This window comes from Rattus rattus, chromosome 3, assembly GCF_011064425.1.
Source record: "Rattus rattus isolate New Zealand chromosome 3, Rrattus_CSIRO_v1, whole genome shotgun sequence".
Lineage (NCBI taxonomy): Eukaryota > Metazoa > Chordata > Mammalia > Rodentia > Muridae > Rattus > Rattus rattus.
In genome coordinates this window covers 117,082,631-117,110,283 of record NC_046156.1, presented here as the reverse complement: position 1 = coordinate 117,110,283, position 27,653 = coordinate 117,082,631, and the positions used below count along the sequence as shown (strand labels likewise).

Below are 27,653 nucleotides of genomic sequence, written 5' to 3'. Positions count from 1 at the left end.
ATGCTGGTTGTGATGTGTTCTTGGATTTGGTTTGTGAGAATTTTATTGAGTATTTTTGCACTGATATTCATTAGTGAAGTTGGTCTGAAGTTTTCTTTCTTTGTTGGCTCTTTGTATGGTTTAGGTGACAGTAACTATGGCTTCATAGATTGAATTAAGTAGTATTCCTTCTGTTTCTAATTTGGTGAGTAGTGTGGGTGTATTGGTATTAGCTCTTCTTTTAAGGTCTGGTAGAATTCTCCACTAAAACCATCTATCCCTGGCCTTTTTTTGTTTGAGAGGTTTTTAATAACTGCTTTTGTTTCTTTAGAATTTATAGGTCTGATTAGATAGTTTACCTGCTGTTGATTTAACTTTGGTATGTGTATCCATTTCATCTAGATTGTCCAGTTTTGTTGATTATAGGCTTTTGTAGTAAGATGTGATGATTTTATGAATTTACTCAGGTTTTTTTTCGGTCTCCCTTTTCATTTCTTTCTTTTTTCTTTTTTTCAATTCTGGATACTGTCTCCGTCCTTTAGTTAGTTTGGCTAAGGCTTTATCTATCTTGCTGATTTTGTCAAAGAACCAGCTTTTGGTTTTGTTGATTCTTTGTATCATTCTCTTTGTTTCTAATTGGTTGATTTTTACTCTGAGTTTTATTAATTCTTTTATTTAAACCTCGGGTATGTTTGATTCCTTTTGTTCTAAAGTTCTCAGGTGTGCTGTTAATTGCTGGTGTAGGATCTCTCCAGTTTCTTTACCAGGGCACTCAGTGCTATGAGTTTTCCTCTTAACACTGCTTTCATTGTGTCCCATAATTTTGGGTATGCTGTGTCTTTATTTTCATTGAATTCTAGAAAGTCTTTAATTTCTTTATTTCTTCCCTGACTGAGTTATCGAGTAAAGAGTTGTTCATATTCCATGAATATGTGGGCTTTTTATTGTTTTCCATGTTATTGAAGTCTAGCCTTAGTCCATGGTGATCTGATAGGATACATAGGATTATTTCAGTCTCTTTTTATCTGTTGAGCCTTTTTTGTGACTGATTATAATGTATGTTATGAAGAAGGAACCATGAGATGCTGAGAAGAAGGTATATTCTTTTGTTTTAAGTATATTCTGTATATATTTGTTAGATACATTTGTTTCATAACTTCTTTTAGTTTCATTGTCTCTGTTTAGTTTCTGTTTCAGTGACCTGTCTATTGGTGAGACTGGGGTGTTAAAGTCTCCCACTATTATTGTGTGTTGTACAATGCGTGTTTTAGAGCTTCAGTAACATTTCTTTTATGAATGTGAGTGCTCTTTCATTTGGGGCATAGATGTTCAAAATTGAGACTTTATCTTGGTGGATTTTTCCTTATATGAGTATGCAGTGTCCTTCCCCATCTCTTTTGATAACTTTTGGTTGAAAGATATTAGAACGTGCACTCCAATTTGTTTCTTGGGACCATTTGCTTAGAACAATTTTTCTAGCCTTTTACTCTGAGACAGTGTCTGTCTTTTTCACTGAGGCGTGTTTCTGGTCTGCAGCAAAATGCTGGATCCTGCTTGTATTTTTATTCTGGTAGCCTATGTCTTTTTATTGGAGAATTGAGTCCATTGATCTTGAGAGATATTAAAGACCTGTGATTGTTGTTTCCTGTTATTTTTTGTTAGAAGTGGTATGATGTGCATATTATTCTCTTCTTTTGGGTTTATTATGAGATGATTCATTGCCTTGTCCTTTCTTTGGTGCAGATACTCCTTATGTTGGAGTTTTTCTTTTTGAATCCTTTGTAGGGCTAGATTGGTAGATAGATATTGTTTAAATTTGGTTTTGTCATGGAATATCTTGATTTCTTCATCTCTGATGATTGAGAGTTTTGCTGGTTATAGTAGCTTGGGCTGGCATTTGTGTTCTCTTAGAATCTGCATGTCATTTGTCTAGGACCTTATTGCTTTTAGGAGGATTTTCATTTCTTGACGAATCTATTTTATGTTCTGTAGGCTGATTGTATGTTTATGACCATCTCTTTCTTTAGGTTGAGGAAGTTTTCTTCTAAGATTTTGTTAAAGATATTTTCTGGCCCTTTGAGCTGGGAATCTTTGCTCTCTTCTATTCCTATTATTCTTAGGTTTGGTCTCATTGTGTTGGATTTCTTGGATGTTTTGGGATAGGATTTTTTTATGCTTCGTATCTTCTGTGGTATCTTCTATGCCTGAGACTATCTCTTGTATTCTGTTGGTGATGTTTACATCTGTAGCTCCTGATCTCTTTCCTGGGTTTTCTATCTCCAGGGTTGCCTCCATTTATGATTTCGTTATTGTTTCTCCTTCTATTTTTAGGTCTTGGACCACTTTGTTTAAATCCTTCACAAGTTTGATTGTATTTTCCTGTATTTCTTTAAGGGATTTATTTGTTCCCTCATTAAGAGTGTCTATCTGTTTGGCTGTATATTCCTGTATTTCTTTAAGCGAGTTATTTATATCCTCCTTAAGGGTCTCTGACATCTTCATGAGATGGAATTTTATTTCAGCATCATGCTTTTCAGATGTGTTGAGGTTCCCAGAGCTTCCTGTGGTGAAAGAAATAGGTTCTGATGGTGTCAAAATATATTGGCTTCTGTTGCTTAGGTTCTTGTGCTTGCCTGTTGCCATCTTGTTATCTTTGGTGACAACTGGCCTGGGTGTTTCTGTCTGGAGCCTGCCTCCTTGGAGACAAGAATCGACAGCTGCCCCATGGAAATAGAACATTTGCTTTACTGTGTTTTACTATAAAATCTTTAAAGACTTTTCCTATTTTCATATATTTAACACTTTATATTACTTTTTTCAGGCATTTCATTTTTGCATCTGCAATACTAAAAACAGAGAGGAATTAAACTCTATGATATTAAAAATTTTACTTTAAAGTTGTTCTTTAATTTAATCTAGATATCTCAAAAATATTAATTGTTTTTAAATACTCCATTATGTATTTCTTTAGTTACAATAGAATTATTGAGGCAGAATTAGAGGATACATTTAAGATCAGTATTTGGACTACGGACCTTGTGCTTCCGGTAGTACCTGCCATTAATAATGGTTATTTACCTTCATCAGTAAGGTTATGAATGTAAGGCAGGAGTCATTCTTTGATATCCATAGGTCATTCGTTTTGTGGTAGAAAATCTGTAGATGCTTAATGCCGTCTATGAGATGATGTGGTTCTTACGTATAGATTGTATATACTTCTGTGCAGTAATCTTCATTAATCTACAGATTACTTAAAATTCTTATCGCAGTGTAGATATTTTGTAAAATTACTTGTGTTATTTGAAATATAAAGACAGGGAAAACTTCTATATGTTTAAAATAAAAATATTTTTAACCCACAGTATATTAAAACTGTGGTTAGGGAGAGATGGCTATATTAATTTCAGACAAGATATGTAGTTTGAATAGAAATGCTGAGCCATGAAAAATTGAGTTTATTAAGAAGAAAAGAAGTCAGCCTAGAAGATGATGAATTACTTTGTTAGAAAGTAAACATCTCTCTCTCTCTCTCTCTCTCTCTCTCTCTCTCTCTCTCTGTGTGTGTGTGTGTGTGTGTGTGTGTGTGTGTGTGTGTGTGTGTGTGTGTGTGTGTGTGTGTGTGTTTGTGTTTAAAGGTAAGCATAGGTTAATAAGGGATGGCTACCCACTATAATTTTTAAATGAAATAAAGATGTATTTAAAGTAAATTTGATATATTAAAATTTCCTTTTTCTATTAATAGAAAAAGTTAATAGTCATATACTTTTTATTTTATTTGTTTATATCTTAATGGAGTCAATTCCAGTTAGATTGGTATTTTATTAAGTGCCTTTAATTGATATGGATGTACATGGCAGCTCATTTTTAAATGAAATCATACATTTACACCCCCTTTCTGTAATGATTCTAACTCAAATTCTTTCAATTCAAAGATGCTCTATAAAAATAAAATGACATTTAATATTTAAGTTTTACCTGTAATTTTCCTTAGAGTATCCTCAGTGTTATCATTCTATTTATGAAGTGCTTACATAGTGCCATTATTTATTAAAATATCACACAGATCATCTCCATTTTTCTAATAAGTTAGGAAAATTGTTCTCTTATATAGCAGAAAATAACACAAATTACATCACTAATAAAATAAAGCCAAAACTTGAATTTATTATGGTCTGATGTCAAAGTCAAACACACTTACCTAGTTTTGTGCATATAGCATCAGGGTTTCTATCTTCTATGTGTGTACTAAGATGACTTTGACACCTTTACGATCAGAGCTATTTTTCAAAGGTATTAATGAGTAATAGTACATACAGGTGATAGGAAGCCAGAAGAAAAGGTTGTGGGAGTACTGTACACCAGAGCTGGTGTTATCAGTCAGAGAGCCTTTGCTTCTGGGTTTAAAAGACAATTAAGATTCCAAAGGAAACAGACTACATCTCTGAACACAAATTTTAAAGCAGCAATTAGGGACCGGTGAGGTGGTTCAGCATATAACGGTGCTTTCTGCATAAGTCTGGGGATTTGAGTTTGATCCCTGTAACCTATGTGAAGGTGAGAGAAGAAAACTGACTCCATAACATACTCCTCATACGTGCACTGTGGCATGATTATGGTCTGACCCATACACACAATTATAATAGTTATAATAATAATAATAAACATTTATATAACACCTTTAAGCAACAAATTAGCCATAACACATAAGCAGTGATGATTGTTTTGTACTTTTAAGATGACCACATTCCTTTTTTTTTTTTGAGACTGTTTATTTCATTGCAGTCCCAGAATCTAGAACAAAGGCAGCCACACACTAGGCACTCAGTAGATTTTTATTTCATGAACAAATGTGAAAAATGTTTATCCGAAACTCCAGTGTTTCATCTGAAACAGTGGCGTAACTCTGTGTGTGTGTGTGTGTGTGTGTGTGTGTGTGTGTGTGTGTGTATACATATATATGTACATATATATATATATATATATTTTTTTTTTTCACAGAGATGTTCTACCTCTGGCTCCTGAGTGCTGAGATTACATGTGTCTACTACTATGCTTAGCTGTATTTGTTATTAAGAACATTTATTAAAGTGCAATAGATTTCACTTATAAAATAGCAAGCCCCTCATAGAAAAGTTAGAAATCAACATAAGAAGAAGAGGATTGAAAGAAATAGGTATACAAGTATAAAGATTCTTTTTCTTTAATGTGCAAAAGAATTTTTGAATAATTAGAAAATGTGTGCGTGTATGCGTGTGCACGTGTATCTTCAGTTGATTTTGCTTTTTGTTCTCTAATATTTTTTAGATCTAATTCAAGACTGGTCTAGTGATAATGCTCCAGACATTTTCTCATTTGTTCCATACACATGGAATTTTAAAATCATGTTTCATCAGTTTGAAATGATTTGGGCTGCCAATCAACATAACTGGATTGACTGTTCCACTAAACAACAGGAAAACGGTAAGAATGCTAGGAATTTGGCTTAGTACTCATTAAGATGTGCCAATAGTGTCAAAGTTCGGTGGATTCCCTTCCTCCCTTCTTTCCTCTGTCCTAGAAATCAAATGTTCTGCCCTTGTAGTCTGTCCCTTAAGACAAAATCTGATAACCTGTAGTGATGGAGCGCTTAGGCCTTTGCAGAAAAAGTGAGCTCCCTTCTAGCCACAAGATCTATTTTTGGTCCTGTTAGTGCCTGCTTCCTCAGTAGCTAAGTCAGGCCAAATTATGTAAGTGGCACAAAGGTTGCCTGCCCACAAGAACGTATGAATCAGGAAGCCCCCTTTTCTCAGTATTGAGAGCTCTTCTCCCCCCATTATCCCTATGCCCATCCCATCCAGTGTTACACATGGTGAGTACTCTCCTGTGTCAGTTTCTTCTCAGGGCCACATCGATTGAAGACCTTCTACAGGGTCAGCTCACATTACTGCCTTTCCTTGAGTCTCCTTCTCTCTTCTTTCACTTATAACTAGAGTTGATTTTCCTATATTAGACTAATTGAGAATTGGCTGCAATTTTCATGTTTCCATACAGTTAATCTTACTTATGTGTACATTTAATGTAGTTTTGCCATTTAAATTTTGTTGATATTAAAGCAGATCTACTTTTTCTTTTTTTAGTGTATCTGGCAGCCTGTGGGGAAACACTGAACATTGACTTTTCTTTGCCTTTCACGGACTTCGTTCCAGCAACATGCAATACTAGATTCTCCTTAAGAGTAGGTATAATTGGTTGTATTGTGTATTCCACAGGTTACTAGTCAGTTTGAGTTCCCGGAACTTGTGTGCCTATCCCTTCATTTCTCCCGTTAGTGAGCAGGAGCTTTAGTGTCTGCGTCCTCCTCTGTCCTTCCTGTTAACAGCACCCAAGAAATTGACCTAAAATACAATCTATTTTCTTAGGATTCATTTGTTATCTCTTTAATCTTTTTTTTTAATTGTTGGTAGAGCCCGTTCTACTGATAATGTGTTAAATAAAAAATTTGTGCTTCCTCCTATTTGATTCCTAGTTAAACCATAAATTCAGAGAACAACCATAAGTTCTTTTCTTTAGTTTATCTATAAGGCAGCAATTATCTACGTCTAAGTTCAAAATTTTTGTGACATACCTGACGTTAATGTCTGGATAAGTGTTACCAATCACAATACTATTTGAATTATAGTAGTAACAACAGCAGTAATGATAGAATCAATTAACACCTATTAACCCTTTATTAATGAACAAGACACTGTTCTGAGTGCTGTATGCATAGTAACTCATTTGGTTTTATAAGCCTTCTTGATATAGTTACCACCACGTGTATCTTAGAACACTGAGGTGTATTTGGGCATGATCCTATAATTGGAGTATTCAGGACGCAGAGGCCAGAAGATGACAAACTGAGGAGAATTTGAGCTATACTGACTTACAGGAGGGAGGATGCATAAAAACTGGGTAACAGGTTATGTAAAGTTTCATGAAACTAGTGAGTTGCCAAGTTGGATTTTGAACCCTGACAGTGTGCTTAGGGTGCAGCATTCTTTTAACCACCCTACTCTGTGTTATCTGCTGAGAAACTAGGCATTAAAATGAGAATAGAAGAGCCATAAGAAAAAGTGAAACACAGCCAAGGTCAAGTTAAGAAATTTTAGAACATACTCTACCTGATCCTATATCAGAGAAGTTTTGATTTTCTTAAATTGAATATGATGTTATATCCATAAACAACCATCAAAAATAGTCATCGAATTGCTATTTGGAAACTCTGCATTGCTTTCTGTAATATCTGTTCTATATTTTCTAGAACAATTTAATTTTAGTCATTGTTAAATCTTATTCCTGGTATTTATCTGACTTTTCAGTGTAAATATGGTATTTAAAATTTATCACTTGATTTTCACTTGTTCTCATGAATATATAGGTAGATTTAAGTGTTTTTAGTGTGCTAATATATTTATGTACTGATGATTATTATAAATTATTTTTTAGGGAGAAGATGTTGATCTTCATTTATTTCTACCAGATTGCCACCCTAGCAAATACTCATTATTTATGCTGGTAAAGAATTGTCACCCAAATAAGATGGCTTCTGAAGCTGGTATCCCTGCCGAGTGTCAGAGTGGCCAGAAGACAGTTAAGCCAAAGTGGCGCAACGTCACCCAGGAAAAGTAAGGCGGGACAGTGGTCTGCGGGGTCTGTCACAGGCAGAGAAGTTCTTTGAAAATAAGCTTTCTCTGCAGCTAGTGTCCTACACAACTACAGATTAAGTGTCTGAACAGATCTTGTTGTTGTTTGTATTGGAAGGGCTGGTTGGGTTGAGTGCTGGACTGTCCCAAGTGTCATGCTTACCATTGATTACACCTGGCATCCAATTTATCCACAAAAAGCAGATGAGCAGCTAAAACAGTCATGTAAGTGTTTTGAATATCATTCTTTTTAAACAACTACTGTTTTAGTAATACTTTATTGAAGCTACAAAAGTTAAAATTAATTGATAGGTGTGTATTCTCAGATACCTATGAATTTGTATCCTTTAACTACTTTTGAATAATTATAGATAATTTTTATGAGCATTTACTCTGTACCAAAACTTGAATCAAGCAGTTTTCTTACTTATTATGCCATTTGACCCTTATTAGCTCTCTGTGACATGGATAATATAGTTATGCTTATTTTAGAGTTAAAGAGATGCATTTTTCCAAGGTTTACCAAAGCAAAACTAGCAAAGCTGAAGTATAAAGTGTAGTGTGCCGTGTGCTGTGTGCTGTTTGCTGTGTGCTGTATGCCGTGTGCTGTGTGCTGTGCTGTGTGCTGTGTGCTGTGTGCTGTGTGCTGTGCTGTGTGTGTGCTGTGTGCTGTGTGCTGTGTGCTGTGTGCTGTGTGGTGTGCTGTGTGGTGTGCTGTGTGCTGTGTGGTTTGCTGTGTGGTGTGCTGTGTGGTGTGCTGTGTGTGTGTGTGTGTGGTGGCTGTGTGTGTGTGGTGTGCTGTGTGCTGTGTGGTGTGCTGTGTGATGTGTGGTGTGTGGTGTGTGGTGTGTTGTGTGCTGTGTGCTGTGTGGTGTGCTGTGTGTGGTGTGTGTGTGTGTGTGCTGTGTGGTGTGTGTGCTGTGTGGGGGTGTGTGGTGTGCTGTGTGGTGTGCTGTGTGGTGTGCTGTGTGGTGTGCTGTGTGCTGTGCTGTGTGGTGTGCTGTGTGGTGTGTGGTGTGCTGTGTGGTGTGCTGTGTGGTGTGCTGTGTGGTGTGCGGTGTGGTGTGGTGTGCTGTGTGGTGTGTGGTGTGCTGTGTGGTGTGTGGTGTGGTGTGCTGTGTGCTGTGTGGTGTGTGGTGTGTGGTGTGTGGTGTGGTGTGCTGTGTGCTGTGTGCTGTGTGCTGTGCTGTGTGCTGTGTGCTGTGTGCTGTGTGCTGTGTGGTGTGCTATGTGGTGTGCCATACAGTAGATTTCTGATGCCTGATTGAGCGGAATGCTGGTTTTTAATGCACTTTCACGACTATCATGGGATCTACACGTTATCAAAGACAATGTGATGCATTCCTGAGTGTGGACAAAGAATTCAGGAGTTCAATGGTTTTTATCTCTGTATTTTCTAATTTGTTATGTTTCAAGGAACAGTTTTTATAGTTATCCATACTTACAACATTTAAAAATATCACGCATATTTAAATAATTGTATATAAAAGCAACTTCTTTAATGTCTAAATATAGTTGGTGCCTATTATGACCTGAATTTCTATTTTAGGGACTTAAATGTTATGTGTAATGGGACCTTTATTGAGTCCCAAATTCTAATTTATTCTTTCTTTATTGTTGTTTGCTTTCTTCATTATTGGTTTTTCAGGTTTTGGGTTCTTTTTTTGTTAAATATTACAGATACTCTTATGATTATTTCATTTTATATAAACACAGTGAAATTTTTATAACTTCCTTGAAGAACTGGTAAACAGTCATTTCATTTTTTCCTGGCATACTAATCTTTCACCTCTGTCTGTTTATTCCAGTGTCAGAAATGGAAGAAACAATGCTATCTGTATTAAGGCCAGCCCAGAAGCCATCAGAGAGAGTTGTTTCTTCACCATCCACTTCACCACGCCCTCCTGTTGATCCTTCAGAACTTCCGCCTGATAAACTTCATGTAGAAATGGAACTGTCCCCAGATTCTCAGATAACTCTCTATGGACCTCTGTTAAATGCCTTTTTATGTATAAAGGTATTATTTTAAGAAAAACTTACATTTTTAAACATATGCTGAGCAGTGAAAATAGAAAATTAGGGCCATTAGGAATATCTAGTTGGATTTAAATAGTTGTTTAGGTATTTTATGTATGTAACTGGCTGTACTCTATCCTACCCCCACCCACCCAAATGACCAGATTTTTTTTTATGAAAATAATTTTTTCATGTTTTTCCCTTTCCTAACTCCTCTTAGATATTCCCCTCCTCCCTACAAACCTAACTTTATATATTTTCTCCCTCTATCTCTTTCAAAAAAGGAAAAAAAAAAAACCAAGCAAGTGAACAAAACTAGTAACAAAAATAAAAACCACTAATACAAGAAAAACAGCTGAATACTATTGTGTTGAGTTTGAACAGCAAACACATTTGTTCTTATAAATTTAATATTCTAGAGCCTGTGGAAATGACTCAGTTAGTAAAAGAGCTTGCTGTACAAGCATAAGCACCTGAGTGGGAGAAGTCAGATGCACTTGTGTGGTTCTGGAAGCGTCCTGACCAAGCAGCCTAGTTGAGTGGTGATCCTGTGGATCAGTAAGACTGTTCTCAAAGAGTAAGGATAGCAGCAACCGAAGACATTCAACATCTTCCCCGACCTCTGCGTGTGCATGCACCACATAGTCATGTACTATACATCTCTAGCACACATGTATACACATGAAATTTAGTGTTGGGATTAAGATATTACAGTGTTTCTTTTTAAAAAAGAATTATTTATTTGTAAGTGTCACTGTCATTGTCTTTAGACACACCAGAAGAGGGCATTGGATCCCATTACAGATGGTTGTGAGCCACCATGTGGTTACTAGGAATTGAACTCAGGACCTCTGGAAGAGCAGTCAGTGCTCTTAACCACTGATCCATCTCTTCAGCTCAACAGTGTTTATTTTTTATTCATGCTTTTTATCCTGTTTTACAAGAACAATGATCAAGGTTTTAGGTTGCATCTGTGCTATTTACAGGTGGACAGGACTAGAGAAAAGAGGGAAAGGTACTGGTTGAATCAATAGTAGTAGGTTTTTAATTTTTAGTCTTTCTATTAATTAAATGAGTCAAAAGAATATCCTTTCCTAGGAGAAGGTTCTCTGACCTGTTATTTATAACCTAGTCATAAAATAAATTTGTCAGTAACCAGCAGTACAAAACATGCCAAAGTACTGACTTGGTTCTCATACTGAACAATATAACTAACAGTGGTAATACTTAATAGATTTTCCTTCATATTCACAGATCAAGTAGGTAAAATGAAATTTTATAGTCAATGGAAAAAGAAAACTTCAATCAAAACTAAATTTTTTTAAGACAATGTTTTGTTTACAAATGTATGAAAATCAGAATAATACTATAAATACTTGGATATAGAATAAAAATCAATGAAGTATGTGAAAAGAAAGTTGATAATTGTTAGTAAGTTATACTCTGCTTCCTTAGTAATATAAGCTAAGGCTAAGGCTGTTGAACATTTCTGGGACAAATTCTAGCTGACTATATAATCATATATTTATGTAATCAGACTTAGCCAAGTTAGTTCTCAGTGATTGGATCTCTTTGCTCAGAACCTTTCTCTGGGATTATCTCAGAGTTTTGAGAAGCAGAGACTGAAAACTATTGAGCTATTCAGACCTTCAGAGATATCTTTGAAGACCTACATTTTTGTAACTTGTCTAGGAGCTTTACTATGTTGCATATTTTAGTGCAGAATATTTATTTACTAAGAGAAATGCACTTTTTCATATGACTTAAGTAGACCTGATGCTTTTAGTTAAATACAGCAGTTTAGCGAGATGCATATTGTATAACGTAGGGCTCAGAGACTCATCCCTCATTAATGGTAGCTTGTTTAAATGCTGACAGGAAAACTACTTTGGAGAAGATGACATGTACATGGACTTTGAAGAGGTCATTTCAAGTCCCGTTCTGTCACTGTCAACATCCTCCAGTTCTGGGTGGACAGCTGTAGGAATGGACAGTGACAAAAGGGAAAACGAAAGTTCAGCCAAGTCAATCCATCCACTCGCTTTGCGGCCCTGGGATATTACTGTACTTGTTAATTTGTATAAGGTTCATGGGCGCCTTCCTGTGGTAAGTGTGGTATCTATTTTATGATACCTGTCTAACATAGGAAGCTGTGTATCTAGAATTTTACATTTTCTTTTTTTTTAATTTATTTTTTTAGTTTACTTTTTACTTATTTAATTTATTCACTGCTCTCCTCCTGGTCACCGCTTCCCACAATTCTTCCCCCATTCACCCTTCCCCTTCTCTTCTGAGTGGGTTGACACCTTCCCCACGACCTTCCACTACCCCCCACCCCCACCCCGTATCTCACCATCCTAATACTTCAAGGCTCTGTGAGTCTGGGCACTTCCTCTCACTTCCTCTCTTGGGGCCAGACAAGGCAGCCCAGCTAGAAGAACATATCCCACAGACAGGAAAAACTCCAGCTCCAGTTGTTCCGGACCCACTTGAAGACCAAGCTCCATATTTGCTACATATGTGCAGGGAGGCCTAGATCAAGCCTGTGTACGTTCTTTGGTTGGTGGTTCAGTTTCTGAGAGCCCCAAGGGATGAGGTTAGTTGATTCTGTCGGTCTTTGGGGCCTACAGTCCTTCCTCCTATGCTTTCATCAGAGTCCCCAAGCTCTATCTACTGTTTGGCTGTGGGTGTTTGCATATGTGTAGGTAATTGGTGGGTGGAGCTTCTCAGAAGACAATGTTATACTCCTGTCTGCGAGCATGACAGAGCATTTCATATTTGTCTATGGCATGAATCTCAAGTTGGCCCTGTTATTGGTTGGCCATTCCCTTAGTCTCTAGTCTATCTTCCGTACCTGCATTTCTTGTAGACAGGATAAGTTTTGTGTTGAAATTTTTGTGGGAGGTGTTGTGTTGGTGTCCCTATTGCTCCACTGGCTTCCTGCCTGACCACAGGAGGCAGACTCCCCAGGCTTTATAACCACAATGCTGTGAGTCACAGCTAAAGATACCTACGTTGATTCTTAGATGGTTCACCTATCCTAGGTCTCCATTTCTTCCTGGAGATACCCCCCTACCAGTACCCCGCTCCATCAGTTGCAGATTTCCATTCATTCTCATGGTCATCCGGCTATACCCCCTGCCCCTTCCTATACCCTACTCTGAAACCCCCAACTTCCCTTCCTGATCTCGCCCACACAGTTCCCTTCCTCCATCTGCCTTCCATGACCATTCTATTCTCCCTTTCAAGTGAGACTCAAGCATCCTTGCTTGTGCCCTCTTTGCTGTCCAGCCTCCTTTGTTCTGTGGAGTATAGCATAGGCAACCTGTAGTTTATGGTTAATATCCACTTATAAGTGAATTCATACTGTGCATGTCATTTTGGGACTGGGTTACCTCACTTAGGTTAATATTTTCTTGTTCCATTTGCCTGCAAATTTCATGATGTCCTGTTTGTAATAGTGAGTAGCATTTGATTGTGTAGATGTACCACATTCTTTATCCATTTTTCAGTTGAGAGACATCTAAATTATTTCCAGTTTCTATCTATTACAAATAAAGTTTTATGAACATAGTTGAGTGAATAACTTTGTGGGATGATGGAGTACCTTTTGGATATATGCCCAGTTTTCTGAGAAACCACCAATTGATTTCCAAAGTGGTTGTACAAGTTTGATCTCCCACCAGCAATGGAGGAGTGTCCCCCTTGCTCCACATCCTCACCTCCTTTTGTTTTTTTAACTTTTATCATGAGACCACGAACCAGTTTGGGGCATTCTGGAAAAAAGAAAAGAAGAAAGACATTCAGGTTTGACCTTGGGAGCTGAATTGTGTTACAGGTTTGGATTTAGGATTTAGTTCGGTTCTGCTTCACTTTGACGCTTGTCCTTGAGCCTGTGCGGCTGACCTGGCCTGAGCCAAGAAGCCAGGAGCTTCAGAGCCATACAGGGCGAGGGGACTCCAGGGCACTGTGTGCAGTCTGACTTCAGGCCATATATACCATGGTTGTGTAGCAGGAGTCACCTCTAGTTCTTACGTTGTTAAAAGGCGGAGAGAATAGTTCATTTGGTCAGTGTGCGCTACTATTCCCTTTGAAGATTCAAAATCTCCTACTCATGATTGTCATGTCTGAACTTTTGCTTTGACGTTCTGTGTAACTCCAGCATGGAACGACGGATGGTCCTGAGTGCCCTGCAGCGTTCTTGGAAAGACTTTGTTTTGAAATGAAAAAAGGATTCAGGGAGACCATGCTGCAGCTTGTCCTGTCACCGCTGAATGTGTTTGTCAGTGATAATTATCAGGTAATGTCAAACTGACGTATGGTAAACATTTAAGATATTTATTGTTAATATATATGATGGTTAAAATAGTGCTAGCTTCCGTACGTGGTTCTTTTTTTTTTTTTTTCGGAGCTGGGGACCGAACCCAGGGCCTTGCGTTTGCTAGGCAAGCGCTCTACCACTGAGCTAAATCCCCAACCCCATGGTTTTTTTTTAAAATAGACTTTTACTTTCACTGTAGCGGCTTTGTATATATGTAGATATATAAGAGCTGTCTGTAGAGTTAATCTTTTTTCGTTTGTGCTAGTCCTCATGTCATCCTAATTATGTTTTACTGGTTTTTGCTTTTTTTTTTTTTTTTTTTTTTTTTTTTTTTTTTTTTTTCCGAGCTGGGGAAACCCAGGGCCTGGAATGAAATACCACTGAGCAAATCCCCAGCCCCGGTTTTTTTTGCTTTTAGAAATGGAATGAAATAGTCATGACTTTCTGATGTTTATAGAAGGGAATGATTTCTATTAACCAGTACCATAAAACGCACATGTTCAATGATTTAATTCTCAGTCACCTAATATACTTAGATAATATATTGAAAGTTCCCTCATCATACTTTCTGGGATTCTGGAAGAGAACTAGTGACTCTAAACAAATGATTTATTTTAATCCTGGGTAGATTGATACTGCAATTATTTATTAAATGTCAAACAGCTTTTATTGGAACCTGTTACTACAAGTGTGTGTGATGTCAAAATACAAGTGGAGTTTAGTGTAAGGCAAACACAAAAATGAAAATGCACATCTCCAAACCATTAGTACACGGTCACTTATAATGGATCATGTGTGGTAACTGATCACTTTATTTTTAAAAAGGATGGCCATTTTTACTTTTTGTTTTAACCACAGCTGATTATATTTTTATTTGTGCGAGCCAGTGATATTCTAAGGATCCAGGCTTGCTTTGAACTTGTAATCTTCTGCCTCTCAGCCTCCTGAGTGCTGGAATTCTAGGCATGAACCCACATCTGTGGCAAGTTTGTATTTTATTGTAATTTTATTTATTTTATTTTTAAGTTGAAAAAAGCTTTTTTCTTTATTGAAAATACATTTTCTTTCATACAACACATCCTGACCACAGTTTCCCTTCTTCACTCCTCCCAGCTCCCTCTAGTCCATCCCAAATCCACTCCCCATCCATTTTGTCTTCAGAAAAAGAACAGGCCTCCAAGAAACAACAGCCAAAAGGACAAAACAGGGTAGAATAAGAAAAGCAAAAGCCCTCCTATAGAGGCTGGACAAGGAAACCCAAAAGGAGGAAGAGAGCTCTAAGAGGAGGCAAATGAGTCGGAGAAATACCTGTTCCCACAGTTAGGAGTCCCACAAAAAACACCAAGCTAATAGCCATAAAATACACTTGGAGGACCTGATGCAGACCCATGCAAGCCCCATTTTTTGCCACTTCAGTCTCATATGAGCCCATCTGAAACCTGCTTAGTTGATTCAGTGGGCCATTTTCTTTTGGTGTTCTCCATCCCCTCTGAATCCTACACTCTTTCCTCCCTCTCTTCTAAGGAGGGTTTCCCTGATCACCAAAGGGAGGGACCCAATGGAGCCCTACAATTTAGATTCTCTATCTGTATAGTGTTTGGCTGTGGGTCCTATCTGCTACTGCAGCAAGCCTCTCTGATGGTGACTGGACAAGGCACCAATCTGTGAAGCTATGAAGATAGCAGGCTGTCATTAGTAATAATTTCATTGTTTTTTTTTTTTTTTCCCAGTCGTATTGGGTTCTACCCTAGGTGCAGGTCCTGGCCATCCAGGCAGTGTAGGGCATGGGCTCTCTCATGGCATGCGCCTAAAGTAAAACCAAACATTGGTTGGTCACTCCTACAAGTTCTGTACCACCAGTGTCCCAGCACATTTTGCAGCACATCCTTTGTGGTTGGGTTGGTGTCTAGGTTTCTCTTTCCATAACATGTTGAGTATCTTCTTGTGCCAAAGAGTCTAGAATGTAGGCTCAGTGCTTATACCAGCTCTACCTCTCTACATTAAGCTGCATGGATGTTGTCCTCATCAGTGGGGCTCTTGTCACTTTTCAGATAGTGACCTTCTGTCCTAGCATCAGCCTGAGTTTCAGGATCTCCATGGGATGCCTTTGGCCAACAGTACAACTGAAGGTAACCCAGTCCCATCAACAGAAGTCTTTTGTGAATTACAAAAGATGGCCAGTTCAGACTGTGTCCTCCGAAGCTAGAGGACCTCCCAGATTCCCTCTCTAGGGTTACCCTTACAGATTCCACGAATTTCCACTGCATTAAGTTTCCACTATTTGTAGAATTTTATTTTTTGTATTTGTATATCTGATATAGCTGAGATCATAATAGTCGAAATCAGTAATTGGTGCTAGATAATGTTCTTATTTTTCTTTCTTAAACATTCAGTTTGAGATAATTAAAGAGTTTTAGGAAATAACAAAAATTTTAGGGAAGGCTTTTTAATATACCACTCCACCTAAATTCTTTTAAACTATAAGACTTTTATATAGTTACAGTTTAGATTCAGGTTGTACACGATATGCATAGTGTGTGTGTGTTCATAGTTCAGCATCGTTTTATTGTATGTATGTTCACACTAACAGGAAGAGGCAGAACTGTCACCATAGAATCTCATTTGCATAAAGCTTTAATTTGTCATAGAACTTGAAAGAAATTGGACCTCCTTTCTGTGATTAGTGAGTTGCTACAGCTGATTTGTATTCTGGGATAAGTGTATGTGGAAAGGGGAGGGAAGGGGAGGGGAGGGGAAAGGAAAACTCTTTTTTTAAAGCCTTGATATTAATAAAGGGGAAATTATTTTCTTATGGGTGAATTCTGAGAATCTTAGGTGGATTTCTAGTTTCTTTGGATTCCAAAATCAGGCTTCAACTTTTAATTGCCACATTCACAAAAGGCTTTACTAGATTTAAAATAAAAGCATTTTGTTGAGTTCATTATGGAATTTTACATCTATTCATATTATTGAGGTATATGGTTTATAGAGAGATGAAATTTGGAGAATTAGAAAAATAATTCATGGGAAGGAGATTTGAAGATAGTTGTAGAAATCTTGTTGGTGTTTTGTTTCCTAGGTTATTTGAACTTCATATTTCTTCCCAAACACAAGGGGGCCGTGTTCATACTCCACAAATTTGCTTACCTGTTTACCTTGCTGACATTCTGTTAGAGTAAGAAAGCATTTGTTCATTGGCCTACACTGTTTAGTGTGTTTTTGTCGTAGGAAGCTTCACAGGGTGACCCCTCCCAAGGGACAGTGATGAGAGCATTACCTGGGAGCATTACTCTTACCCAGGTGCTCTAAATAAAGGTTGTGAAGGCAAGGGTTGGCTGCTGTGTACGATTATGAAGTGACAACACTGTTTACTTAATGGTCACTGCTGATCTGTATTAGCTGCCTGAAGCTATCCTAATAAAGTCCGTAGATTGTGTTGCTAAATAGGAAGACATTTATCCTCTGACAGCTCTGGGTGTTCACAGTGGTAAGATGCTAGTGGGCTGAAGACACTTCCCAGCTTTCTTCCTTGCTGGGAGTTCTCAGCAGCCCTTGGTATTTCTGAGCTTGGAGAGGCATTGATCAGATCTGCCTCAGTTCTCAATGATATCCTCTCTGTGTAGCTTTTTGTCCTAATTTTCTCTTCCTATATGAACACCGGCGATATTAGGGTCCATTCTAACTTACCACAACCTTATCTTAAAGTGATTATACCTGAAAAACTGTATTTCAAAATGTCATATGCATAGGTTTCAGGACCGAACCTATTTTTTTAGGAGTTACAATTCAACTTGATACAGTATGTGCAAGGCATAACATTCAAAGTATAGTACTCATTTTGATGAATCAGATAAGTTGAAAATTATGACTTTTTTCAGAAGAGACTTTTATTAACTATTTTCTACATTCTTTCTAATAAAAAGAGTTAAGGCATAGAGAATCAGTAAATTATGTAAAATCATACATTTCATATAAAATTAAAATTGTAGAAGAGCTTCTAGAGTTATTTCAGTTATAATTTGAAGTTTTCTTTACAAAACTTCTTATGGATTTAGTCCTTATCTTCAAAGAATGTTTTAAAAAGTGCATTCTCATAAATGAATTTCAAGGCAGGGACAAGTAACCTCATGATAGGGCCTATACACATACACAGAAAGAAAGACCATAGTAGTAACAGCTTACTAAATATCTGTGAACTATCCTAATAATGATTGTTATGTTGAAGGCTCAACAGAACAAATCTTTCTAGCTAGTTAATAGTTTCCACTTTTTTTGTCACAATGTTAGGTAAAGTGACATTCTTGGTGAACAAAATAGCAATGGTCCTTACCTAAGTGATTTTAGTGGAGAAGATGATAGGGAGAAAATTGAAATTAAAACAAATAATTTCAAGTTTAAAAAGTACTAGGAGGAGATATACACTGTGCTTTGGTAGCATATAATAGGGTCTGGCAGTAAGATTATGATCATATTTGCATTTTAGACCGATCTGTTTTAATGTTGGTAGAGTGGGAACAAAAAGATAAAAAGTGCATGTTAGGAGGCTGTGTGAGGTTCTTATGGGAGCTAATAATAAATGGACAGAAATAATAGAGAAGATGGGAAAATGTCTGTGTGTTTAAGGGCATTTCCAAAACAACATGGGTGAGTGTGTTCCTGCCTGTATGTGTTAGTAGGGATCAAACCCAGGGTTTCATGTATGCGAAGCATACGTTCGATCATTAGGCTAGGATACATCTCCAGGCCTGTATGTATTCCTAATCATGCTCTGTAGAGCCAAGGTATCAAGGAACACTTTGTTTTAGGACATAATATGTCTTAGGCACTTTATTGGTAAATTTATATATAAGTCTATGAAATAAAATTATCCTTTCATTTGTAAAAATAGTCCTCAAAATCTGTATGGGTATTGGTTCTCCATTTCTTTCCCTACCTTCTTAATTTATTATAGTCTTTTTTCAGTTTTCTTGTTTTAGTATTTTAACAGTATGATTCCTAGCCTCCCTACAAGATTGACCCCTTCCATTCCCTGTCAGAGCACTAACTTGTTTTCATTCGTGTTACCAGCCATTACCAGTCTGAGGTCTGCATACTTTTATCTTTCCTTGTGATAGGCCTCACATGTACCATATAAGCAGGAAAACTCTGATGTCTTACTTCCCAGACAGCATAATTTTATTGTTCATAACCATGGGGGACTAGCCTCTAGAAATCGAAGTGTGTTTTCTTGGACTTCTTACCATCTTATTGTTGTTTTCAGCAGCGACCCCCCGCGGATGAAGTACTCAGGGAAGGTCACATCAATTTGTCAGGTCTCCAGCTGAGAGCACACGCCATGTTTTCAGCTGAAGGTCTTCCCTTAGGAAGTGACTCCTTAGAATATGCGTGGCTGATTGATGTGCAGGCTGGAAGCCTTACAGCTAAAGTCACCGCACCACAGGTAGCGTTTCCCAGCGCCGTCCCCATAGGTTTATTCTCACAGTACTGTCTCCTATCATCTGTGTTTCTCTCTCTCTCTTGCCTGCCACTGGATCCTCTTTCCCTAGTGGGAGAGGATGCACTCAGTTCTCTGTAACTTGATATCCTGGGGTGGGGGTGGGGTGAGGGAGCGGGTGTTGGTGGTGCCCAAGCCAGGCTTCCCCTTCTCCTCAGAGGGTATAATGAGAGGAGGGATTTGTGAGGACAAGACTGGGAGGAAGGGAGGGAGAGGGCACTGCAATCCAGATATGAATAAATAAGTAAATACCTTTAAAGGAAAAAAAAAAGAGTCACTGTAAGCCAGCCTGAAGTTTATTGTATCCTAGTAATGCTGTTCTAACGGGAGCCATTCTTGATGCTCAGAATTTAGCAACAGAAAAACTATTGTCAATTTTTACTTTTCCAGGCCATATATGATTGACTGATACATAGTTCCATATAATACATGAATTTTAGACTTGTTTTTTGGGGAAAAGATGCTCCAATATTGGAAGACCAACTAATTCAGCTTTAATAATATTACTTACAGAACAGTTATCATCTTGTGTTTTTCTCCATCTTGCGTGTTATATATGTGGAACCATATTACTTTAATCCATAGGTACTTTTATGTTTATTGTGTTAACTAAAATGTGTATAATCTTAATTGTTGAAATTATGTATTTGGAATGACATTATATTTATCTGTCTCCCAATGTGTTTATTGTTAACAACTCTAATGCATTATAAAATCAAGGGTATCAGCTGGACGGTGGTGTGCATCTTAGTCAGTATCTGAATTATTCTGTTCACTTAAGCTGTCACATAGACAGAAATGCTTTACTCTTCAAAGTACCTAGTTTTTTTTAATTGTAACTCAGTATTATCATAGATAACTAAATTTTTCAAAATTAATTATTAATTATTAGAGGATTTTAGGTGCCTTTTTGTGCACTTACCTATCCAGTGGATCCAGTTAGCTTTAGAAGAGTAAAAGTTTAACCCTTGATTTTAAAAAGTATTTGCTTTAGAAGTTGGTGAAGTGGAATTTTTAATTGGAATTAGTTTTCTTTTAAGAATGTATTTTGACATTCACAAATGGAAAGCAACAAGCTTATGAATGATAACAAGGTAGAACATCATCAGTTAGCCAGTATTTATTAAGTAGCAGTTACACAATTTCCAGTACTTTGAGTCATGTTAGACTTCCTAAACCTTTGAATACTGGTCACTTGTTTAGAAAGCTAATACTGTTGTCACACTGTTATTACCTGTAGCTGGCATGTCTCTTGGAATGGGGGCAGACATTTGTTTTCCATGTGGTATGTCGGGAGTATGAACTGGAAAGACCAAAGTCAGTGGTAATATGCCAACATGGAATTGATCGCCGATTCTGTGAATCCAAGGTATGTTGACAGGTGTACTGGCCATACTATAACCATTCATGCCGTTTTAAAAATGAAACATTGAAGCTTAGCTTTAAATCAAATATGTATATAGCCATGAAGTTAATAGCTCACTTTTTCAATTAATGATTTTGTAAATTCTTAGTTATTTAGTTGTATCTAAAATGAGGCCAGTATGAAAACAATTCACAAATATAAATAATGTAAGAACTTTATATTAATTTACATTTTGTTAAAATCCCTATCTTCACCCCCCACATCTCCTAAAATTCCTATCTTATCTCACTATTCTACTATCTATGCGTTTGTAATTTAGCTGTGCATATATAGATTTAGAAATTTACACAATAAAGCCTATGTAACTTGATTCACATAGTGATGTGTTTATAAAACGATAAAGGGGGAGGGATATGTTCTGTGGAGGTGTGGTGAGGTATGGGGGAAGGGGTTCCTCAGCGGGCTCATGCTGATATAGTGTATAGAATAGAGTGTATCAGGGCATGGGGAGAGAGTTAAGAGGGTAGTAGGGGCAGAGAAAGGCAGAGGGGGTGGGGGAGGTGGAGGAAGAGGAGGAAAGAAGAGGAGGAGGAGAGAAGATGAGTAGAGGCTGGCCATAAGCACTGGAGAGACGGGGTGGGGGTGGGGAGGGAATGGGGAGAGAGTTGGGGGCAGGAAGACAAGAGCCAGAGAGGAGCAAGAGAGCAGGAGGGGCAAGCAGTCCCTTACAGTCTCAGGCACACCAAACCTGGCTGTTGCCAGGTAACTGTGGGCCAGAGCTTAGACAGAATGCTAACACATCACATCCTGACACTTAATTTCTGTATTGGCATTTGTCAGATTTCTGACTTCACAGACTGCATGTTCTTTTCAGAATACCGCGTTGCCCCAAGTTAGGGTTATTTTAGCACCTCCACAAGGGTCATGGAGTGTAACAGGAGCCTCTACAAACTGTTCACAGTGCCATGTGTTAAATGCTAATGCCACTGTCACTACATGCCCTGTGAGCATGGGCCATTGTCGCTCAGGCTTTTAAGTACGCACACTTCAGAAAACAGAATGCGTGGCAGTTTCATACAAGGAAAATAATGGTAGATATGTGCGGGTAAGATGGTAACAGTTGACCCTTTCATTCCCTAACAGTGCTTCCCTGTATGCTTTTGCCATTTAAATCGTATTTGTTTGTTACATTGCTAGAATTTTATGTTAAAAATGCAGTAATGCCCCAGAAAATGTCATTAAAGGTTTTATTAACCAAGTTCATTGCATAATTTACATGTGGTATATCCACTCTTTTTGAGTTGTACAATATAAGTTTTAACATGTGTGTGTAACATGTAAAAAGCTGTATACATGTGTGTATTCATTAGCACTAGTACAGATAAAGAATATCTTATACCTTGGGAAATTTGTTTTTATTTCAGTCAGCCCTTGTCCTATAAAAAGTGTGCCTCTTTCATCAGTTCACATTATTCTGTTTCTCTCCTTTGTAAACACTTTATTGTTGTTGTTGTTGTTGTTGGGTGGTGGTGGTGGTGGTGGTGGTGGTGGTGGTGGTGTGTGTGTGTGTGTGTGTGTGTGTGTGTGTGTGTGTGTGATGCATGTATGTGGGTGCTCATGTGCTTCAGTACTTGTGTGGTGGTCAGAGAACAGCTTTATGTCTTCAGTTCTCTCCACCTTTTGTGTGAGTTCTAGAGATTGAATTTATGTTAAGAGCTTGTATTGGCAAATGCTTTTACCTGCCAAGCCATCGTCAAGCACTTCTAATGTTTCCTAGAGGAAATCCGTTCGTATAGGGCATTGATTGTCCTGAAAAGCAACTGTTTCTTCTTGTGCCTATGTCACTAATGTGCTACACATGTTCTTGGGCCAGGCATATTTACTTTTGGCTTCTGTTTCCTCAAGTTCATTGAAGTGGGAATATGTCTGTTTTCTTTTAACACAAACATTACCAGATCGGCTTTAGAGTCAAAATGAAATGAAGTTTGTGTGTATTATCCTAAATTTGAAAATATTTATAGTTGATTTCCTCGTGCATGGGATGAAAACATGCACATGTGACAAATGTGTGCCTGTGCATGTGATTTTCATAGGGAAATCCTATACTAGCAGACCATGGTTATAAGTGGTATACAGCTTTATATTAAGTTTGTGGTATGTTTACTTCATCCATTTACCTTGACCATATTTGACTCTCGGTAATAAGTTATATATATTGTATATGTTTGTATACTGTATATATGACATATATACATATAATAGATTCAGAGAGTGAGATTGAGAGATGTGCTAATTTTTAAATTGGTACATGATTACATAAGGCTAGGTTCCTAGTGTATTGTTATTTCTGATTATTTCAGTTATTATAAAGAAGTGAAATTCAATTGAATAAAAAATGATCATATCTTAAGAATTTTACTTAAATAATGAGATTAAACTATATGCCAAAATAATGAATTAATAGTTATACTATCTTTTTTATTTTTAGTTGAGTTGTATTCCCGGGCCTTGTCCAACATCAGATGATTTAAAATACACCATGACTCGTTTAGCAGTAGATGGAGCTGATATTTATATTGTGGAACATGGTTGTGCTACAAATATAAAGGTAACCATTTGTTTCTTAGCCAGGGTAATTTATTTTCTTTTTACTAAAGTAACTCTTTATATTCTGAAACCTTTGTACTGTGTGATCTCATTGACTATTCCTACCTTATACTCATGCCTATTTTCTTGAACTGCTTTTTCTGTTAGTACTTCCACCACTTTTTCTCCTTGAATTACTGTGACATTGATTCATGGCAGGATGTAAAATAGCAGGTGTAGTCACGCCCATGGTTTAGTGTTTTAAAAAGACTGGACTGTGAGTCACTTAAACAGCTGGGTGCACTGAAACAGGTCTACAGCACTCTGATGGGTAGGTGGGATGCAGAGACATGAGGGCCGCCCAGAAGCTTGCAGGCAGGCCAGTTAGAACTGCAGACTAGCAGCAGAAGGAAGAGAGAGCCTGCCTCAGCAAGGTGCAAGGAGAGAACTAACTCTGAACGCCGTCTTCTGACTTCCAAATGTGTCCATCCTTCCTCCTCTCTCTCTCTCTCTCTCTCTCTCTCTCTCTCTCTCTCTCTCTCTCTCTCTCTAAACAGTTAAGAAAAAGGGTTTGTTTGGGATGTCTGTTGGTTTTACCCATTTATATTTCCCCCTTGGCTTCTGAAATCATTTGCTTACCACCTCTGCTCTATGGGTTTTTATTTGTTAAATTAAACCTGCCATGTTCCTGTGGTTTCAATCCTCTGCCTTCTCTTGTTCCTTTGTGGGCTCCTTACTTGCATCTGCTCTTTAGAAGTCACTGATTTACTTAGTTGGGGTGTGTGTGTGTGTGTGTGTGTGTGTGTGTGTGTGTCTGTGTGTGTGTGTGTGTGTCTGTGTGTCTGTGTGTCTGTAGTTTCTGCTAAGATACTTAAAAATACTGAATCACAGCTTTGCTTCCTTTCCAACTCCACTTTAGATGGGTGCAGTTCGAGTTGCAAACTGTAACCTTCACAATCAGTCAGTTGGGGAAGGAGTAAGTGCTGCAGTCCAGGACTTTGAAGTGAGACAGTACATCGAGCAGTTAAGTACCTGCAGGACTGGCCTTCAGCCAGCAGTGCTGCGGAGAGCCTACTGGCTGGAAGCTGGGTCAGCCAACTTAGGTCTTATCACAGTGGATGTTGCCTTAGCTGCCGATCACCATTCTAAACACGAGGCACAAAGACATTTCTTGGAAACTCACGATGCGAGAACTAAAAGGTAGGTGAAAACCTTTTTAGAGTAGTGGTATCAGTGTCCATTGAAAATTGCTGGATAATTTTACAGGAAATTTTACGGTTGGGATAGATTAAGAACATTTTAAATAAAGATTTAATGACTGTTCCTCTCTGTACCCTGGTTAATGTAAAGAAATCTGATACTTGTAAGTAAATCCATCATTTGAGGTTCTGTAGTGACGGTGTACCTTTGGAAATAACCTTTTTAAATGTTTTTAACATCTATGCTATGCATTTTACAATGGTAACATTTCAAATTACTGTTTCCAGACAACATTTTATAAGACACTATTATTTGCGCTAAGCTCCCCGCTCTCACTCCGCTGCTCCAGGAAGCTGTCCTGTCACTGTGTCCAGCAGGAACCTCTTTTGGCAGGGAAGAGCAGCAGCCGTAGCCTTTAAGGGACGACTGTAGCGTTAAAACAGCTGTCAGCCATTGCCATTCTTATCTCCATTTTCCTGCTGTTGGCACAGCTGTGTTTTTGTTTTGAATGGTAATTGATTAAAAGATATACTGCAATATTAAATGTTTTTTGGGTGTACTTTGATATATATATCTACATATATTTAGATATAGATATATATACACAACTGAATTATAATTGATTATCTACCGGTTTTCCTAATGAGTTTTATTCTATGCTGTTTTTGTTTTATTTTGTGTTTTATTTAGGTTGTGGTTTTTGTGGCCAGATGATACCTTGAAGAATAAGAGGTGCAGAAACAAGTGTGGCTGTCTTGGTGGCTGCAGATTCTTTGGTGGCACAGTAACTGGCCTAGATTTTTTCAAACTTGAAGAGCTGACCCCTTCCAGTAGCTCTGCATTTTCAAGCACAAGTGCGGAGTCTGACATGTATTACGGACAGTCTTTGCTGCAGCCTGGAGAGTGGATCGTTACTAAAGAAGTCCCCAAAACTGTAGATGGTAATCAAATGGCTTGTGTGTGGTGCTGACCTCTTGCTCCTGTCCCTGGGCCATTCTGAGAGAAGCCCTGTTACTTTCTTTAGTATAATTGATTTTTTTTTTTTTTTTACTAGTGTTGCAGATAGGGGCTAAAATAACGTGTATGCATTTTGCAGGTAACTTAAAGTCAGATAAATGTGTTTCTTTGGAGGGCATGACGCAGGCTCACAGCAGGCGTACTCTTCAGACTGCTCTGGATAGGAGCAGCTTCCCTGCAAAGCTTAGCCTAAGCGTGCCCTCAGGGACTGATACTGTAGCTCACTCCGTTTACCTTTATAGAATAACCTGTCACTAGCAACATGGCATAATGCCCCACATCACCAACTCATTTTCCAAGACAGTTTTCCTGCTAATAGAATCGCACATATCATGAAGAGAGATGTGGCGGTCCCCGAGTGTGTCCGAGATGGTGTCGCACACTGGTTTGAAATAGCAGTGCAACTGTCACTTTTTGAGTGTCTTAGATTGAGATTTAAGTGATGCTTTTCTCCAAAGACTTCAGAAATACCTTTCCCCTTGGGATTCTTAGTTATGTATTTCTACAATTAAGTTTAATGTTTACTGCTTAAACTTGTACCTTCCATACATATGAAATACAAAGATAAGTTTTGATGTTTTATCAATATTTAGCATTTTCCTTTTAGGTTTCTCAAAAAAATACTAACTTACTTTTTTTTTCTTTTGGTAGATTTTTAAAATAAAAGGTAGTAGTAGTCTTAAGAATTTTATTGTAGAAGGAGACAGGGAGGCTACAGTGCTTAATCCTTGTATATTGGGAATGTAAAATATGTATGTATCATTTAAGGAAATTTTATTTCAGAAATGTTACTATCACATAAAACTTACAAGTAACTAAAATTTCTTGGGATTTAAAAAATAAAATAGATATTAGCACATAGCTGTCTTCTTATAATCTTATGGGTAAATAGTCTTTATTTTAAAGTGTTAGCTCTGTTTTTTTTTGTGTGTGTGTGTGTGTGTGTGTGTGTGTTTGTTTGTTTTTCATTTCTTCCTCAAGCTCTCATGAGAGCAATTATCGCTGTTGTTTGTTTGTTTGTGTTTTTGGAACATGGTCTGGCCCTGTAGCCACTTAGCCTTTAAATCACAATTCCTGTGCCTCTAGAGTTACTGACTCTTATTTATCCTTGCTTTACAGGGAAGGGACTTTTGAGATTAAGTTGTACTAAGTCATATAGCCAAGTGGATATGGGTTACTAAAGGCACTTTAATGTTCTTTCTAGTGCTCCCCAGTTAGTGCTAATAATGGAAACTTCTTGAGTTTGTGATCAGCAGATTGAAGGAAACCTAACTATCACAGACTCAAGGAGTGTGTGTGTGTGTGTGTGTGTGTGTGTGTGTGTGTGTGTGTGTGTGTTGCAGGGGGAGTTTATGCATGGCACAAAGTGGGAAGAGCAATTTCCAACATGTGAACAGAGTGAGGGCAAGGCTAACTACAATTTTCACAGCATTTAATCTCCTTGGGCATTCTTGAGAGCAGGTTATAGATACTAAATTACCTGAGATTCATATGTAGGGAGATTGCAGTTAGCACCCACAGTATGTGAGTTTCCTACTGTAGAGCCTTCCTGGAGCCGAGTATAGCTGTGTAGTGTTAGGATGAAGTAAACTAAGTTGTGCTGGTAGAATTAAGGATTCACTTAGTCCTGTCATCTGGAAGTGAGTCAAACAAACCTGTTTTTTTTTTTGTTGTTTTTTTTAACTTTCATTGTTCTGCTTTGCTTTGTTAAATCCATGAATCTTTACCCTCCTTGAATTCCACCTGAAACTGCATTCTCATTAAAGAATGTGTTTTCTGCTTAGCAGCAGGGGTCCCTTTTTTAAGTAGTTCAGAGAAGGTTGCAGGAGAGGGGAAACTGATCAAATTTTATGCTTTGGGGGCTAAAAGGGGCACTATTTCTTAGTGCCTGCTCCTTCGTTTTCATATCATGTCAAAGGGCTCTAATGAAACTGACAAAGGCCCATCCATTTTAGCTGTGAGTTTATTATTTATTCGTCTCTTTATCACTTTGTGTTTAAGGTCGTTCTAGAC

The 27,653-nt window shown here is 37.8% G+C and overlaps 1 protein-coding gene across 1 annotated transcript in view; it reads left to right on the top strand.

Annotated features, from left to right (window-relative positions):
* Positions 1 to 27,653, top strand: part of Kiaa1109 (KIAA1109 ortholog) — a 182,077-nt gene that overhangs the window by 44,081 nt on the left and 110,343 nt on the right. The window contains exons 16-27 of the mRNA XM_032898488.1: positions 5,284 to 5,439; positions 6,096 to 6,193; positions 7,444 to 7,622; positions 7,759 to 7,865; positions 9,449 to 9,657; positions 11,535 to 11,762; positions 13,819 to 13,956; positions 19,238 to 19,417; positions 20,712 to 20,840; positions 23,326 to 23,445; positions 24,343 to 24,623; positions 25,314 to 25,564. Of these exons, the coding sequence (XP_032754379.1) occupies positions 5,284 to 5,439; positions 6,096 to 6,193; positions 7,444 to 7,622; positions 7,759 to 7,865; positions 9,449 to 9,657; positions 11,535 to 11,762; positions 13,819 to 13,956; positions 19,238 to 19,417; positions 20,712 to 20,840; positions 23,326 to 23,445; positions 24,343 to 24,623; positions 25,314 to 25,564 (2,076 nt within the window). The remainder of the gene's footprint in view (positions 1 to 5,283; positions 5,440 to 6,095; positions 6,194 to 7,443; positions 7,623 to 7,758; positions 7,866 to 9,448; positions 9,658 to 11,534; positions 11,763 to 13,818; positions 13,957 to 19,237; positions 19,418 to 20,711; positions 20,841 to 23,325; positions 23,446 to 24,342; positions 24,624 to 25,313; positions 25,565 to 27,653) is intronic.